Below are 18,950 nucleotides of genomic sequence, written 5' to 3'. Positions count from 1 at the left end.
AAGGCTTATGTTTCAAAAGCTGTAAAAAAAGATACAAATCAGTGTATGCTGAGCAGCAATACAATGAAAGACAACGATTAATCAACCATACCATAACAATTTGAAACGATTATGGCAGTTTTTGGCTGCAACACGTAAGAAAAAAAATACCGTACTCGTGCCACCAAAAAACCGGCCGAATAATTTTTTTAAACACTAATAGTGCATACAACACGAAGATTGAAGAAAGATGGTTCCTCAATGCTAACGTGCTGACATATTTCATTATGGAGCCGAGTTAGTTTTTTTTTTTTTTCCTCTGTGAGCGATTTGAAGAACTGATTGAAAGAGTGAGTTGTTTATACCTTTGTCCATCAGTTAACCCAGGTGAATTTCCTTCACGTTTGGGAAAATTAAGAAACATTGGGGCGCAAATACGCAGTTAACACTTACACTTGGAGTGGTGACACTTTCCATACTTGTTTTTCTTTTTACAGATGATTATACAGATGTAATGTGATCTTACCTATGGGCACTTCACAAATATATGGCAAAGTCTGACCGTCGTTAAGGACTTGAGTTACGAAGTGGCCCTGTGGCTTCTCCTTGACTAACATTGCCTTATTTCTGCCCCCACTTAGTCGATCTCCCCATTTACAAATAGTCAGTGGTCTTCCACTCACCCAGGTCCAACTCCCGTTCTCTCTTACCAAACCGATGTGCCACCCTCCTTCAGTGTTGTTATGAATCTCATTTTTGAGTCCCATTCTTCTTCGGTTTCAATGGAAATCAAATCACCACCACGTTTCTCGCAAATGCTTCTGCTCTTGTCCCATGTTTGATCCGCAAGATTAAAGCTGTAGCCTGTAGCCTGTAGCCGGAACCTTTAAAACAAGCATTTGTGCTGACTATTGATTACAGGAGAAAACAAATAATAGCGTTAGGAGACGAAATCTTTAGAACCTTAAATTAAAGTGGTCACTTTACTTCATTTGTACATGTAAAATAGTAAAATGTAGAGACATTTTAACTATTCTTCTGTTTCTCGTATATCTGTTATGAACCTTTCCCTAGTAAAAAAATATGCTCGATATCTCTTCTTAAAGTATAATTTTAAAACCTTTTTAATCGATAGCGGCGGTTCTATTATTTAAGCTGCCGCTTTGTTCCTTCTTATTCAACGACTTGTAAATATACCAGAATATAACCCTTCCCTCTTTTGGGTCAAATATTATTTTAAGTGACACATATATACCAGAGAAAAATCGCAACCCACCTCCTCTCACAGATTGCACCATCAAAGTCTGGATAGCTGAAGTACAAATGCGACAAAATAAATTTAGTTTTTTTTTTATTATTTTACTGAAATATACTTTCGTGTCATCAAAATAACCAGTTTGTATCGCAACTTCCGATGTTTGAGGGGGCACACAGTATTCCTTTATCGAATTCAATTTGCTGAATAGAGTGACTGAAGAAGTCTCCTATTTGTAGTTATCTAAGGAAATCCACAGATAAGTACTACAATAAACTGATGAGAATTTATAGTCAAGTTTTTGTCTGCGCTTCTTGAGTGCTAAGTGCTTTAAAACAGAAGAGATAAATATAAAAAAAAATAAGATACTTTATTAACCACCATTGCAGCCATAGGCTGAATTACGGGATATTTACAAATACTGATGATAACAAAAGAGAGAATAAGAAAAATTATCTACATCTTATAGACATGGCTAAAAATAAAACTGTTCTTCAAACGCTCGGTTTTACATAGGGGGAGAGTGAAATCACTTTTGCGTCTCAGTGCATATTTACAACTCTTCCTTTGGGGGAGTAGGCTATGGAGATTGTGGGTGGGGTTACAGACGATCTCGTCAAACAGATCGATTGAAATCTTTTCTCTCCTCTCATGAAGTTTCGGTAGGCCAACTGTTTCTAGTGCGACACTATATGAAAGGTCAGGATAGATGATTCTGAATGCCCTTCTTTGGATCCGTTCCAAATCTTCACTGATGTAGTTTGGTAGAGAACGATGGAATACAGGACTTGCGTATTCCAGGACGGACCTAATACATGTCACATAGAATTGCACCAGTTCACTTGGTGCCACTCTAGATCTCTTGAGTTGACGTAAAAAGTAGAGACGAGGGGAACATTTTCTAATTAGTTCAGAGGTGTGCATGTTCCACTTTAAATCATGGCTAATGGTCATGCCTAGCAATTTGGCACTGGTGACTAATTCGAGGGGTCTGCCATTTAGAACTAGGGGTTCGAAATCGTGGTTGCTGTTGGAAAAGCCAATTCGAAGTTCTTTGCACTTGGCCTCATTCAGTTGGAACCCATCGAGACTCGCTTGTCTCAAAAGGTCATCCACAGCTTCTTGGAGTTTGCTCTTATTACCCTTTGTAACTATTTCGGAACAAGATGTATCATCCACGTATTTCCACATGTCAACTGGTGTGTCCAAGTCATTAATCATGACAAGAAATAACCAGGGGCCCAGTTTTGTTCCCTGGGGGACACCGGATGGCACAGAGCGCCATTCAGAGTGACAATCCTGAGCAAGTCAAACTCTATGTTTCCGGTCCATCAAGAAGTCAACAATCCAACCTTTGACTTGACTCGGAATATCATATGTTGTTAGTTTTTGAACAAGAACACTGTGATCGATAAGGTCAAAGGCCTTACGGAAATCGAGTAGGACTACTCTTGCCGTGGCACCTTTTCCGTCGGTGTTAACAAGCCAATTATGCGTCATATTGACCAAGGCATGTGTGGTAGACGATTTGGGAATATTTCCAAATTGTCGAGGGTCGATTCTTTGTAACACAGCAGGTTTAACGTATTTCTCAACAATGTTATCTTCAGCGAGCTTAGACAGGATAAGCGTGAAGGAAATCGGACGGAGGTGCTTGTTAATGTCATTAATAGGCCTTTGTTTTGGCACCAGGACAACGTCAGCCTCTTTACATTCAAGAATACATTCAAGGTTTCTCTATTTGTTTTTTAAATAAATAATTCGTTAAATTCCTCACGCGTTACTGTCAATTTTCAAAACAGAAAATTTCCAAAGGGGACAACAATGTCATCAGCATGCTTAATACTCTCATAAAGTACGCTAAAATAAGCCAATCAGAATCCCTGTTAGAATGGGTTAAATAATCTGATTGGTTGAACAAGACTAAAGCTTTTCAAAATGTCAAACCATCAAAGTTCACAATATGGAATAATTCACAAACTGAAATACTTCGGCAGGTGGAATTTACACTTCCCTGAAGCTTTTTAGTCTACATGCAGGAATTCACAGGAACATCAAGACTGCTTGGGATGACAACGCCGTAAAACTATACTGCCGTGAGTTCCACTCAAAGCATCGAAAAGGATATCAGAACAAGCTCTTATTTTTTTCACTAAGTGAATACCAATTTGCTTTTAATTGTTGTAATTATGTCATTTTACACATCTTAAATGCTTGTTACTTTCTCGTCCGTTTTTTCGTAACTGTCATATTTATATGCTACTTTTTGTAATTAACAAGGAATTAAAAAAAAAAAAAAAGACCGGTGAGGTCGGGCGCTCGTTCCTTTTTATCACTAATTTTTGTTATAAAATCTATATGAAAAAACTTAACATAAAATATAAATGATTGCGAGTAACCTTAGCTAATGAGCTTCTACTGATCATCGTCTATCGGTCTAATTGGCTGGAAATGATATTTCAGCTTTAAAAAAGAATGGAATAAAAACAAGGGTCAGATGTTTGAGGTACGTAGGTGAATAAAACATCTACCACTTCAATTTTCTCCCAGCCCCGGTTAAACTGTTGAAAAACTTTGCATCTGTTTAACCTCATACGAATTCAAGTTCAACCAAGTTATATGGTTCGTTTGCTAGAAGAAAAAATTACATGAAAGGGAGCGGTTTCATGAGCCGTTTAGCGCAAAAGATAGGATTGCTACAAAAACATTTTGTCGTATAATCCTTATTGAAGGCGTTCAGACACACCTCCATGACGCCTAAAATTATAAATTACAATGGTTGCCGCACGAATGAGCCCTTCTGGCCTACTTTTTCCAATTATTTTGCATCTTACGGAAAGTGGATAAATACCAGAAATCCAATGCTAAAAATCCGCTTATTTTGGAGATAATCTGGAAGCCTATAGCATATATCTGTAGAGCTTGGAACGTTTTGTCATTAGAATGCCTAATAAACACAACATGAAATTAATTTTTAGCAGTTGGATTTGCCTACGTGTCGCGGGAAGTTTTCAAGTCGATATGAATCGTTTGCAAATGATAGTCAAGTGCTTGGCTTTCATTGCTTATGATAAACTAACAGAAATATTAAAGGTAATACTTACCAAACGCACAACTTATAAAAAGGGTTTTTGTCATTTTGCAGGATTCAGTTTCCCTCTCCATCAAACCCCAGATATGTATAAGTTGCTGCGAGCAGCTTTCCACGGACGAAAGTTATTGTATTTGGGGGCAGTAAATAAAAGGAAATTTCTTTAAGTATTTAAAAATCTTTGGTAGGAGCTAGAATAAATGCAAATGATAACACTCGGTCGACAGTTCATGACATGAGTCATCATTTTTTTTTTCACTTTTTTCAATAGATAGACTAATAGACTGAAAAAAACTTGCACTAGGTGTAAAGCATTGGCTTTCTTCATAAGATGGAGAATTTAACAGGACAAAAACACTTTTATTATTTTCAAATTCTACGGAAATGCTGTATTACTCACTGGCGCCTGACGTGTGTGTCCCATCTGTTCGTACAAATAAACGAAAATTACTTTTTAGTTTTCAACTCGTAGATGAAATGCTGCCGATAGGTTTAACCTCGTATGTCATTAATTATTCGCACATGTATTAATTAACATGTATTATTTACAAAACCCCAAGTCAAAGGATGCCTTCTTAAAGCGTGAGTTAAATATAACTTTAATAGGGTTGATCATCAATTGGACAGAAAACCAACGGCAACTCACGGCTTATAGTCAAGCCTTCAGCTTGCAAAACAAATCCCACCCCTACCCTTCCCCCCCTTATACGGTAAAAGCGTCATGAAGACCATCGCCTCTGAGTCCATCTCTTCGAATGCTAACCTTTTCCATTCAGGTCTAAGTTCCAGTCTAGGCCCAGTCATTGTTGTGTGTTCCGTGGGGGGGGGGGGGGGGGGGGAATCCCTTCCTCAAGGGTCTCTCTCATTACCATCTATAGTGTTTGCCCATAATATAATTGCAAGATGATTCTCAAATAGTCCGTAGTCTCATCCGCAATGTATTGAGTCAGTCGCCACTTGAAGCGTTTATACCTATCACATTTGACCGGTGTAGAGGAATAATTTATCCGATTCTATTTTTTTCTGGTCACATGTCAAAACCATAATTTTGTTCAAGAAGTGTTCACAAGAACAAGAAACATTAATTTGGATAGATGCAACAGCATATGTCTCACTTGTATTGGCGTTTAGAAATGAGGCTCATTTAATTAACTAACATATCTATTACTGTGCTTTGTTCCTTTAAATTGTCTACTGTGTGCAATTTTTCTTCGATCGCTTTGAAATGAAGTTTTCTCCAGTTTTCAATCAATCAATCCTTTATTTAAACACGTGACACCTAGGAGTACAGAAGTTCTCGTTAAAACGTGTACGTGTATGTACAATTAGAAATAAAGCATTATTTCTGTAAGAATACAAATAATAAGTAAATCTATTAAAAGACTAAAAACAGGATCGAAAATCATGGACAAGAGCTATCAATTAGAAGTTACAATATTAACAATATTAACAATAACGATATTTACAATCACTACCATTAAGCCATGTGGGCTTTAAGAGAACGCTTAAATGAAGCACTATCTTGAGATTCTCTGAGTCTAGGGGGTAGCGCATTCCAAAGTTTACTAGCTAAAAATGAAAAAGACCGATGTAAAAACTCAAGATTAAAAGGAGGTAAATCTAGCCTTGTACTGAGCCCGCGTAAACTATACGGTACATTTCTAAAATGAAAAAAATCACTTATATAAGGAGCCCCCTTATCATACAAGCACTTATATAACATAACCAACGATTGGAATTGCCTACGATTCTCCAAAGACTTAATGTCGGCCAACTTGAGGAGGAAGTCGTATGACACAGACTTCGAGAAGCCTAATATAGTTCTTAATATAAAGTAATTAGTTGTCTCTATTTTTGTAGTCTCCGCGTTACCTACTCCCAGTAAAAGGGGACTGCAGTACTCAAGATGAGGGAGGACATAGGCCTTATATAAACGAACTAACACGTCCTTTGAAATAAACTTACGCATTCTCCGCAAAGCCGAAGCCTTTGCGCATCCCTTATTCAGCTGTTGCTTTATGTGCGCTTTAAATGTTAATTTGCTATCTAGGACCACCCCAAGGATTTTGAGTGTGTCCTTTGTATGGACATTAGAATCATTAAGATGGAAATCATACTGGTATGAAGACGGGCCAATAGCGATAGCTTGCGTTTTGGCGGCATTAATCTGTAAAAAATTCATTGAGAACCATCTCGATAGAACGCTCAGATCAGAGTTAATTATATACTGCAATACTGTTGGTGAGACATCAGAGGCGTAATGAGTAGTGTCGTCAGCATATAGCCTCAAGGAAGTACTAGTAATAAAATAATTAAGATCATTAACATACAAATTAAATAAGAGAGGACCCAACAGGGACCCCTGTGGTACACCAGTTTTAACGGTTCTCCACGAAGAATGTACACCGTCAAGTTTGACTCTCTGTCTTCGTCCAGTAAGGTAAGCGGTCATAGTTTCCAGCGCATCATGCGTAAAACCATATGCCTTTAATTTAGCTAGGAGAAGCGGGTGACAAACAGAGTCAAAAGCTTTACTTAGGTCGATAGCCACCGCTGCAACAGCTTCTCTTCTGTCAAGACAGGCTCTCCAATCTTCAGTCAATTTCAATAAGGCCGTGCAACACGAGTGACCCTTGAGAAAGCCAGACAGGTTCGGTGAGAGTCGCCAATGAAAGGCTTCATAGATTTGATCGAACAATTCCTTCTCATATAATTTCGATAAGGAAGTCAGAACAGAGACTGGACGATAGCAGGTCTTATCCGTCATACTTTCCTTCTTGAAAACAGGAACAGCGTCGCTGCTTTTCCAAACTATTGGCCATTGACGGTTGGTGATAAAATAATTGATTAAACGGGTAACCGGCTCGGCAATAACAGGTGAGGATAAACGAAGTAGCCTCCGAGATATCTTATCGCACCCAACAGCCTTGCGAGGGTCAAGAGAATCCAAAATTTTCCTTATGTAGCCAACATCAACTGGGACGAGGTCAAAAACATCATCACAAGTTTTCTCAGCAATGACTTTAACGCTAGGATGATCAACAAACTCACCCATTTCCTTACTGTCACCATCACTCCTGGACACCTCGCAAAAGTAGTTGTTAAACATTTCAGCCACCATTAATGAATCGGTAATTACACGCTCATTCTCAATCAGAATTATCTTTGATTGCTTCTTTTCTTTGCTTGGCAACAAAGGTCTTAACTTATTCCAAAACTCACCATGATGTTTAGTGTTTGACGATGCCTCCATGCAGAACGCCTTCAACCCTTTTCGTTTCAGGGATGTGACCTTGTTTCTCTGTTTCTTGAATTCCTCCCAAGAGGTTGTTGTTGGGCTCTTTGCATGTTTCTTAAACAGTCGATTACGACGCGAGATTTCGCGTTGAATTAATGGAGTTATCCATGGCAACTGATCACCTCTGACCCGTTTTTTCTTCATTGGTGCGTGTTTGTCCAACACTTCAGTGTACAATTGAGCCCAATGGTGCCATAGATCATCAACGTCGTCATAAATGTAAGCGGAACTCCAGGGAATAGTTTTTAGGTCATTTAAAAATTTTTCTAAGTCAAATTGTCGCATACTTCTGTATTCAATTTCACGTGCCTTAGCCCTAGGTAATTTATTCTTTCGCACCGCATAGATAAGATCGTGATCACTGAGACCCATATGCAAATTACCACAAGTTGCATATCGTTCCGGATGGCTAGCGAGAATGACATCGAGTAAAGACTTTGTTTTTTCAGTCACCCTTGTCGGTTCACTAATTTGGTTTTGCAAACAGAACCTATCACAAAGGTCCATGAGTGAGTCATGACGAGCCAGACGTTCTTAGCAACCGAAAAAAGAGCTTTGGATCCTGCTGAGATCGAGGAGTTTTACTCCACGATCTCAGCTTGACGTCCAGCAGCTTGCAACATTCCATTGTAACAATATCCCTGCTACTGATCATTTATGTTACGCTGAAAGTGCGAACTTTCGCGCGAGCGTGTTATAATCCTGAAACGAGAGTGTGCGTTTATAATTAAAATTTCTATTTTGGTAATTAAAAACGTGTCAGTGAATGTATGCCACGTTTGGAGCGAATGACGTATTTTGGCTCTTTGATTTTTATCAATAGGCCGGGAACAAAAGCGAAAGCGGACGAGCCGACTTTATTTGCTGACTTTCCAAGTCAGCTTTCCTTTTCTGAAACCGCTCTATTTTCTGGACCGTAAACCGCCAGACAAATACGTACGTGCCAGCAAATCGATACTAAGAAAGAGTATAATAGACCCTTTTTGTTGAACGAATCTCGGATTTCGTCATTTTTGGGTCATTTTTAACACTCACGCGAAATTCCCCCTTTTTTAAGTCTGCCTGAAATGAACAAGGGACGAACCGGACGCCACGACTTTTGCCTTCGATTAATGCACGCAACGCTCACGCTACGACTACAGACGAAACGCGTATGTCGATCAAAATGAGAACGTTGCGGAGTTTGACGGCGAAATTTAGCCGTTTAAACCGTGAAGTAGTGCGAATTCAGCATGTTAGATTTTTGATACTGTAAAATTTTGGTTATAAGCCCTTGGCTAATACTAACTACTTAATAACCGGGCGCGAGGGCTTAACTGTAAAATTCCAGTCTGAGGGATGAAATTTTTGCTTTATGAACCGAGCCTCTGGGCGAGGTCCATAAATCAAAATTTCAGCCCGAAATTATGGAATTTTACAGTAAAGCCCTAGCAAACAAGGTTATTAAGTTTTTTTTATAATATGGCTTCAAATAGGTAAAGCGCGTGAAATAGAGTGAACTTATACATTGCCTTCATTTTCCGTCACAATTTCGTCAGGATAATAAAATTCAGAAAAGAAATGTTTTTCAGAACGCATAGTTAAAGAAGAGATACGTTTTTTGTTCAATTCCTTGCTTTTTTAACGAAGTTCCTTTCAGCGAAAGTCACTAAGTTCGCTAGGTTTTGTAAACCAAAACCGTGGCGGAAAAAATTTGCTATGCCCGTGGGCGTTTACCGGGGGATTACGGACCGCTAATTAACCAATCTGAGCGCGCGTGCTATCGCAGCCATATAATAAAACTTTGTAAAGGGTTTTGGGTAGGTTTAGCGGATTGAAAAGCGTTTAGAAACAAGCCATGGTAATGTTGATCTAAATTCGTTTTTAATTTAAAGTCATATTAAAGCAAAATTTCCAGTTAGCACTGTCATCCAGCAGAGGGGGGAAGCGGGGTTATCGGGGGGCCTATAACCGGATTGTTTTGTCTGCAGGTAGATAATCTAACCAGAATTTTACAGTATACACTTCGGGTCGTTTTACACGGTACGAAATTATCGCAGTCACGGTGGTTCGTTGCTAGGTTTTTTCCTCCCGGAAGCGCGGGCGCGTGAATGTCTGCGGTAATTGCCATTAGTATTCCAACGTAAAGCAACATGGCGGCGAATTTAAGTGAAGTCGTGTTCGATTTAAGAGGCCAAACAGATTTTTCAGAGAGGGGAAAAACATTTTGGAACGCAAGTGAACTGGAGCTGAAGTTTTCTTTTGAGCGGGAGTGGATGAAGGCGGTCAGGCGAGCAAAAAGACGACCAAACTATGGTATGGGGAAGATGAATAGCGGACTGGAAGAGGTTTGCGGCAACAAACTTGAGCTTTGTGGTCCACTGGTGGATGGCTACCTTTTAGAAATTGGAGAGCAGATTGCTTCGAAACTAAGTCGCTCAAAAGCAACATCATTGGTAGGCCCAGTTGTCATCTTCATTCCGTGGCAGATATTTCGTCACATAACAGTTTTGTTCAGGGGCTATAGTGGAGAAGTGAAATTTAATGAAAGAAAATCAAAAATTACTTCGACACTATCTTGTATACAAGCAGTGGAGAAAGTGTTTTCGCCGGCGAGATTCGAAGGCCAGGATGTTCTTAGAAAAAGACATTTCAGTCAACAACCGAAATCAAAGGGAAAGCTGTTGTCTGTTTACAAAGGCAGGTCAGCCGTTGTTGTATCTAAAAACACTCCTTTTGTTGTTGAATACAACCTCAAAAGTCAGAAGGCTATGGTGACATTTTATATTCAACGGTACACGGCAGAGGATTTTGTTTTCGACAAAAGCTTACAAAGTCTCATGAATAAACAAGGTAATATTTATTAATATTGTGAGATTAGTGTTGATCAAAGAAACACGAGTTTGTAGCTTTTTTTTCAAACATACATTAGTTACACGTCTGTGTCAACATGGTCTCATGTTGAAATTTTCTAGACACTGTATTTCCTGTAAATATATTTAGCTTTCCATCTGGTGTGTAAAATATATTATTTTAAATTTTATTACAACTTCAATGATAAATAATCTTAGGTGACATTGCAGTTAAATTTACCTGGTTAAAAAATAAACTTATGTAAACTTTATAAATGGTAATAAAATATGATTATGGAGCTTTCTGGTGATACATTGACAGTGAAAAGTCTTACTCTATATAGTCTCACTTGCTAATGTACCCTCAAGGCGTCTAATAAGAACATCTTTGTTTCCACTAGTGCTTAATTGCCTACTTTGCAACTCCATTTTTAGGTCACTTACTTTCATATTTCTAGGGTTTAGATTACGGCTAATTGTAGCTGGACTAACAGGCTGTTTGCTGCATAAGTGAACACTTTTATGAGCCTCGTATGTTACAGTATCAGGAAATCTCTCATTACATACAGAGCATAGGACTGGTTTTAATGATGAAAGTACTTCAGGTATTAGTTGCTGTCCCTCTGCACACTGGACAGTCACCCTGGCATCTACACATACCTCACATATATAATCATTAATTTCCTTTTCTCTTCCACAATTGCAAAAATTGCTTGAATTTAGCTGAGAAGGAAGGTTGATGTTCTGGCAAATAAAATGCTCTTACATAATTAGCTCTCATGACTTGCCACCATTTCCCTTTTTCAGTTGTTTTATTGGATCTGTTTGTCAAATCCAAGTCATTTTTAACCCCTGAATGTTTAGCCTCTTTTGCCTGTAATGATATTATACCATAACCCACTTTGTAACTTTCATACAGTTTAGTTGCATGATATGGTATGGCATACCCTACTGTCCACACAGTTACATTAACATCTGATGAAAAAAATAATGCATATAAATTAAAATAAAGGGTACAAAATTCTGTGAGTTCACCAAGGTAGGAAGGGCTAACTTCAATTTTGTTAAAAAGAGCCCCAGCATTCCTAAGGAATTGTGCAATTTTTCCTAATGCTAATCTTTCTAGTTTCTGGGCTGGGGATTCATCTAAGACTTTAAGGGCATCAATGAGCCTAAAAGAAAAGTTTGCCAAAGCAATGGCCTGGTCTCCTATCAACCGCACTGGAAGCTTCTTGTGCCTCTGAGCCTCATCATTATAGTGATCCTTAATCACAGAAGCTAAATACCCCAACCCACAACCAAGTTCACCAAAATCTTCCTTATGGTTACTTGACAGTGCATTGTCCAGGTCACATACAAACTTTTGGTTAGAGGCATTAACAAAATCAACCCTAGTAGATCGTTCTCCAGCACCATCATTATGTGGAACATAAACTTGTGATTTTCTATTCCCATTACCATTTCCTTGATCAGCTCTCCTTTCTACAGCCGAGGCACTTAATATATCAATAAATTTGGTAAAAACACCTCTTTGTGCTGCTACCCTGTATATGATATTTAACACATGTTGCCATGCATTAATTTCACAGTGGATAGGCTCTGGGCGCTGCCGCTCTGCAAAAATTCCAATTCGGGGGGTGCCTAACTGGCGAATCCCATTCTCTGCCATGAACTGTAGTTTTCTAGAGTGGCGATTTTTTTCATTCAGGGAAGATGGCAGGGAAATCATAAACTCATTTACCCTCTTAACATGGGAATTTCTGACCTCCAGAGTATAAGGTTTGAATAAATCTTCCTCCCCCATCCCAATAGTGGCACCCATAGTACACATATTTCCTTTGCTTACGTTAGCATAAGGAGATGGGTAAGTGGCAGCTTGATTTAACTCATTGTTAGCCCAGCTTTGCCAGCTCATATCAGCACTGGGCTGAAACTCTACAGTACACTGCTTGTTAGAAACAACAAATATATTACCCTCTAACATTTCCATTTCATCAGTGTGTTGCTTCCAGATACTTTGTAACACCTCATCTTTCTCCCCCCGACTGACACAATGTAAAATGTACTGGAAATCCCTGCTTCTCACCCTGTCCCCAAAATTCCATGATGTTAGGCTGCCAATTGACATGGTTAGCTGACTTGATTCAGGGGCCCCATCATCAGAAAATTGCATGATGAAATGATTTATGTTGTCATTAAACCAAATTAGCTTACGGAATAAATAGGGAAGTCTAAGGTGCAGATCAATTATCATAAAAACCAACCCAGTTATTGTTCTGGAAACACCCGGTGCATTGGGAATTTGATTAACATGACCAATGTCAAGACTTCTCACAAAATTCTCCACCCGTTTGTCAGAAATAGCTATATTTGGCACCCTTAAGTCCAAACCTAAACATTTTATGTTACGGGGTACCCATAGATCAGAGTTTGGATCAAAAACTGAAGACTGAGTTTTGCAGACAAGGGCATACTTTCTGCGAGACAGAAAGTTCTGGTACTTCATAAAAACAGCTTGTTTCAAAGCCTCATCGGAATTTTGATACCCTTTCATTGTCTTGTCAAACAGACCCTGGAGATATTTCCCTCGTTTAAGTCCAGAAATCAGTGTGTCCATGGTTTGATTGTCAGCAGTAGATGAAATATAATCCCAAGCCCCATATATTGACCCTTCCTTTCCCCCATGAATAAATTCTAATACATTTTTTGTCTCCTGTCTTCGTCTGTACTTAGTGCTGGAATTGACATTTGTAATCATATCATAAGTTGTACTGGCATTTTTCCTCCTAGCTACTGAAAAGCCTTTTTGTTCAAGCAGAGATTTAAATTTGTGATATTGCTCATTTAATTGTGTTACTTTTTCCTCTTGTTGCTTTACTTGATCTTCCTTTTCTTCCACACTCTTTTGAAGGCTTTGTAGCTCTTCTTCTACTGCATCTTTCTGAGCAACAGAAGTTTGTATTTGTCTCTCTTAAAAAAAACAAAAAAAAACAGAGAAATTAGATCTCAACATTTTTTGCAATCACATGTAAATAAAATACTAAAGGAACAGAATGTTGTACATGCATAACTTAATTTTCCGTTCGAACTTCAGAGTAGCATGGCGGTAAAAATGAAATCTTTTGCACGTTTAGAAAACACTCAAAGTTATAATATTACCATATTCATCCAGCCGAGCCTTTTTCGCTTCAATGTCCTGTGATAACCTTTTGTTTTGTTCTTGTAACTCTCCTTTTCTTTTCAAAGCTACATGTGAAGATGAACTCTTCCAGAATGCGTGAAAAGTTCTACTAGAATCACAGCGTCCTTGGTGAGAATTAGGCTTACTGCATTTTCTGCTTTTTCCGCACAGAGGTTTTCGACTGCAAAGTGAGCAAGAAATTTAAATTATTCAATATAACCACACAAACGCGAATTCGACGTTCAGAATTGCTTTGCTTACCTATCGTCCCGTTTATCCCTTGAAAAATTGCTGGCCATAAGAAGATTCTTCCTCGAATGGTCTTTTTACTGCCGTAATTACACACAATGATTGGCGATCTGTAGAGAATCCAATATGGCTGCCAGCAAGAAGCATCGAGCGCTCGATAAAATCGGGGTTTAAAATGTACAAATTTACGGTTTCCACGATTGAAAATACAAACAAACGGAGTCTACATATAATGATAAAGCTATTTTATTTGTGATAGGTAGGATACAACGAGAATAGAAAATTACCCAGGATGGATTTCCCCCTCACAACGCGCCAAATTCACATTCTTAAACGATTTCACCTCGAAAACACAATCCTATGGGGGGGTCCCGAAATAAAAAAGATACTTTAGTATGGGAAGAATATACCTACCCCTGAAAGTAACGATTTTGACCTTTTTAGCTAGCGTTTAAACCAGGAATTTGTCTCAGAAGGGGACTGAGTAAAACTCGCTTTTCGTTACCAAACGGCAGCGTATGCAAGCTTTATTATTAGAAAGCCATAACTGGAATGTTGGACAACTGTGTAAGATGCAAATGTATTCATATTGTTTATTGTATTGCCGAGAAGCGAATTTCAATATCTCCACCGCTACTGAGCCATCGAACGCGAAAACAACAAAGGCCTGTTGGATCACGTGACGAGAGGGACGCTATGGGAGGAAATCGCATAGCAACGAACCACCGTGAGTGTATTCAACAATTTCCCAGGCTGAAGTCGCAACACTTTATATTTTAAAAGCCAGCCGTCTATCATACTGCATTTTCTTTTATTTCAACCAGTACACGACTGAAATAGGACACATCCAAAGCCCGCTCTCTCCCACCCACTATATGATGCTAAAGTTCCCACTGAGGCAAGCTTTCACACGCGAAGTGAAAACACTTGGTAACGTTATCGATCAGTAGGAATGCCTGCGAGTGTGTTAATCGACCGAACTACATAAGTTGAATAAGTACGCTACGGTTTTTTTTGTTTTTTTGAATCATTGGTTCTCGCCCCCTTTTGCTTTTTGTTTTCGGCACCACGTTTCCGTATTACAATTCCATATTATTTGAAATGATCCCCCCCCCCCCCCCACGAAAAAAAAAAAAAGAAAATTGGATGATGAATAAATTTGGAACTTATTGAACAATTATTTGTTTGTTCATTCAAAGAGGGTATTCTTACGTTAAAAAAATAGCCGAATAGCCGCTATGATGGAAAGGGTATTCTGATAATAGTAATGAATGGTAGCATCGTGAGGGAATAACATCACTTTCCAGGTTCTCCCATACCATAATCTAACAGAAATACTTAACAATTATTCCACGAGTACGCATTGGATATGAGCTGGTAGATAGCCAACCAGAGGATTGAAGTTGGCTATAACCATGTCTTACCCAACGCACGCGAACCAAAATACTTATTATGCTATATATCCCAGAAGCACTCAGGCATACAACTATGCCAGGACTTCAACTTGGGTGAACCAAAGAGGATATATAACACTTGCTAGAACTTCAAAACCATGTGCGAACCAAAGTACTTATTATGTTATATATCCCAGAAGCACTCAGGCATAAAATTATGCCAGGACTTCAACCTGGGTGAACCAAAGAGGATATATAACACTTGCTAGAACTTCAATATCTTGTGCGAACCAAAATACTTATTATGTTATATATCCCAGAAGCACTCAGGCATACAACTATGCCAGGACTTCAACCTGGGTGAACCAAAGAGGATATATTACACTTGCTAGAACTTCAAAACCATGTGCGAACCAAAGTACTTGTTATGTTATATATCCCAGAAGCACTCAGGCATACAATTATGCCAGGACTTCAACCTGGGTGAACCAGAGAGGATATATAACACTTGCTAGAACTTCGATACCATGTGCGAACCAAAAGTACTGCTCATGTTATATATCCCAGAAGCACTCAGGCATACAATTATACCAGGACTTCAACCTGGGTGAACCAAAGAGGATATATAACACTCACTAGAACTTCGATTTACCATGTGCGAACCAAAATACTTATTATGTTATATATCCCAGAAGCACTCAGGCATACAACTATGCCAGGACTTCAACGCAATGATTTCAATCCAGATAATGAACAAGTAGATCTGCTGAAAAAATGAAAAGTGAACCAGACTTTTCTTACTCGTACATTGTTCTTTGGTAACATTCCTTAGTTACTTTTCATGTGCAACAATATTGTTTACTTTCCTTATCACACTCAGTCAGTCAATTGCTTCCAGGGCTTGCTTCGGGTCTTTTTTAATTTCTCAGCAGCTGTTCTGCGATATCGCTCATCACTTTAGCCACTTCAACATTCTGGTCCACCTGATCGGCGAATAAAGATGCAAGAGGCACCTGGAACTTATCGCAAACATCGCCGATCAAGGTCCACATATCGCTTGTACTGTACTGTCCGGGTTGTCCTTTGCCGGGTCCTGTGTGCCTGAGCTCAGCGTCGATTGACCGCCGTTTTTCACCTCATCTCGAAGGGCCTCTAACTGGGAAAGCGCAACTTCAAGTTCAGCCTTAAGCTTAAGATTTTCATCTTGACTCTTCTCGATATCCTCTATGGATATGGCTGACCTTGAATCGACTCCAAATACTGTTTGTACAGGGTCATGAATTTTGTCCTTGTTGTTGTCACGTGTGTCAGTCGCTGTTTGGCAATCTTCATTATCTTGGCCAATATTTAGGCTGTTGATGCCATCAACCAACCAACTGTACTTTTCTTCTTCGCCCGCTTTTAGTTTTTGCCGAAGTATCGCGGAAACAACGCCAAAAGAAGAGGCTATGAATACCTCTTCTTTGTGAACTAGTCGTCGATCCAAGTGCCCGCCATTTTTAAGATTCGAGAGTTGCACTGTGTTAAATTCTTTTGGAAAGCTTGACACCAAAGGGCTACTCGACATGAATTTTCCTACAGGAATGCCGCATATTTTGGAATTCAGGAGATACCAGTCCCTCGAATCGCTCGTGGAGTGCAGCTATTTTGCTCTTCGAATATCGAAGGCATCCATGCCGCACAGCACCTGATCGAAATGAGAACAAATTTCCCGCTCTTGCGAGTAATGTCTGAAATTCAACCTCAAGAAAAGTCAAAAGAAAAATCCAGCCCCTCAAAATAAACAGGATTGACGCCTTTGGAGGTTGTACACAACGGTGTTAAGGTAATCACCGAACGCTCCCCTGTTGAAACCACAAATCGAAAGCGATGATAGCTACTGAGCCGGATCATGACGTCACACCATAGCAACCAAACCCCACGAATTTTTTAACATCCGTTTGCTCTGGCTCGTCATGATCCTCAGCAACAACACCGTGCTCCCCAACAAGCAAGTCGATATTAAAATCACCAATCAATAATATTTCCTGACGGCTTGTATACATAAGTTCAATAGCTGATGTAAGCGACGACAAGAAATCAGTAATTTTACAGAATTTAGGTGATCTGTAGCACGCACACACAATAAAGCGAGCCTTTTTAGAATCCATGACATCAAGACATAATGATTCGACTGATTCGGGCTCCAGATTACGTCGTCGACAGACAGGAATATCTTCCCGTACAAAAGCTATCAAGCCACCAGCTCCTTTCTTGCGATCACGTCGAATAGTGCGATATCCCGGTTGTTGGAGAAAACTATCTGAGGTTGTACCATCGAGTTTTGTCTCCGAAATAAAGAAAATGTCAAATAGGCACTTGTTAAGAATATTCTTGACCTCGTCAAGCTTATTTTGTAAAGAGTTGATGTTCAAATGACCTATTTTCAGATTGGATTTGTAGTAACCATTGACGTTCCTAAAAAACCAGTCAACAGAGTCTCCTGAATGTTCCTCCGCAGTCTCAAAGACCTCGCCAGTGGAGCTTGAATCGCATACCGCCGAAGGTGAGAGATCATCAAAGAAGCTGTCAGAAAACTGAGGCATCGTACAAGAAAAGCAATACCAGATCTCTTCTCTCCGATAGCAGGACAGCTCGTTCTTGCTCATTTTCGTACATTTGATGTGGAATACTGCCGGGCAAGACGAGCAGCGGACGCCATTTTGGTTCCTTCTCATGGTTTTAGCACAGTTACTACAAAGTGTTTTAGAAGAATTATTAAAACTTCCTTGAGGCCCCTGAGGGCCGGGATTAGACTCCACGTTTCCAGATAGCTTCAACAGTAATAGCTGAGTCGTAGCAGTACTGTTACTATAGTACAAAGCACGCCGTCCGAGGTATGCCTTCTTGCTTCTTCGCATGTAATTTTGACGATGCAGACATGAGCTCAAAGAACCAAAGAACTGAAGCTGGGTAGAAACATTACCCATGTCCTTAGGTCCAGCACATATATATTTGGTGGGAGATAAGTATGCGAGACCAGAACCGAATACTCCAAGAGTGAAGAGAGCGAAAAGTAGCAGCGCATACCAACGCGTGTAAGTCGCCATCTTGACACGCGCACACAGTTTTGGTTACCATGGCTCCAATTTTAAATATCAGAACTCATCGGTACATTTACAATTCGAAATAGAAATACTTATCTAAGGAAAGCGGAGAATAAGGATTGAAAAATTCAAGTGATCTTTAATCCTTTAACTCCCATGAGTGACCAAGACAGAATTTCTCCTTACAGTATCAATACAATATCGATCAGACAGGTTATGAGAACAAGGAAAATTTAAGTTTGAGGATTTTCTGGTGATACAGTACCAAATTCTCAGAAATAGCACCTGAGAATTGTGTGGCAGACAGTGAGGAGAATTAAAAATGAGATCTTGGGCATTAAAGGGTTAAAATATGTAATCTCCTAGAATTTCTTTCTTTTTTAACATAGTTATTTATTCATTAACTCAGCATCATCTATCTATTCATCTGTTTATTCATAAGTGATAACATTAGATGTTGGACGAGGCTGCTAATATTACAGTAACACGATACTGTTTGACAAGTATCTTCTCCGATATGAAACGTGAAAGCATCATGTAGCAAGCGTTAAAATGTAGCGCACGAGGATTGAAAGGAGGCAGTTAA

At 39.3% G+C, this 18,950-nt stretch overlaps 3 protein-coding genes and 2 pseudogenes across 4 annotated transcripts in view; 1 reads left to right on the top strand and 4 right to left on the bottom strand.

Moving 5' to 3' along the window:
- Positions 1 to 18,950, top strand: part of LOC149052105 (replication factor C subunit 1-like) — a 255,440-nt gene that overhangs the window by 40,016 nt on the left and 196,474 nt on the right. The window lies entirely within an intron of this gene.
- LOC149052125 (uncharacterized) lies at positions 13 to 2,455 on the bottom strand. Its single transcript, XM_089180267.1, has 4 exons — positions 1,857 to 2,455; positions 1,256 to 1,291; positions 690 to 863; positions 13 to 19 (listed from the first exon to the last, which is right to left on the bottom strand). Exons 1-4 carry the CDS (start codon positions 2,453 to 2,455, stop codon positions 13 to 15), a joined length of 816 nt encoding a protein of 271 aa, XP_089036393.1.
- Positions 9,748 to 14,218, bottom strand: LOC149052124 (uncharacterized; annotated as a pseudogene). Its single transcript, XR_016183479.1, has 3 exons — positions 14,172 to 14,218; positions 13,614 to 13,816; positions 9,748 to 13,424 (listed from the first exon to the last, which is right to left on the bottom strand). The product of XR_016183479.1 is annotated as an uncharacterized LOC149052124 (transcript).
- LOC149052123 (uncharacterized) lies at positions 15,824 to 17,089 on the bottom strand (annotated as a pseudogene).
- On the bottom strand, positions 17,168 to 18,367 carry LOC149052122 (uncharacterized). The gene has a single exon (XM_089180254.1). It carries the CDS (start codon positions 18,365 to 18,367, stop codon positions 17,168 to 17,170), a length of 1,200 nt encoding a protein of 399 aa, XP_089036380.1.

The sequence above is a fragment of the Pocillopora damicornis genome, chromosome 1 (genome assembly GCF_964200805.1).
Source record: "Pocillopora damicornis chromosome 1, jaPocDami1.2, whole genome shotgun sequence".
Taxonomy (NCBI): Eukaryota; Metazoa; Cnidaria; class Anthozoa; order Scleractinia; family Pocilloporidae; genus Pocillopora; species Pocillopora damicornis.
Note: the sequence above shows the minus strand (reverse complement) of the source record. Positions and strands in the feature narration are given on the sequence as shown.

Coding starts and splice junctions, on each gene's coding strand:
- LOC149052122 (XM_089180254.1), bottom strand. CDS start 18,367: ATGGCGACTTACACGCGTTGGTATGCGCTGCTACTTTTCGCTCTCTTC.
- LOC149052125 (XM_089180267.1), bottom strand. CDS start 2,455: ATGATTAATGACTTGGACACACCAGTTGACATGTGGAAATACGTGGAT. Junction 1,292..1,856: donor GAAAAGATTTCAATCGATCT/GTTTGACGAGAT, acceptor TTTGTACTTCAG/CTATCCAGACTTTGATGGTG. Junction 864..1,255: donor GGTGCAATCTGTGAGAGGAG/GTGGGTTGCGAT, acceptor CTTGTTTTAAAG/GTTCCGGCTACAGGCTACAG.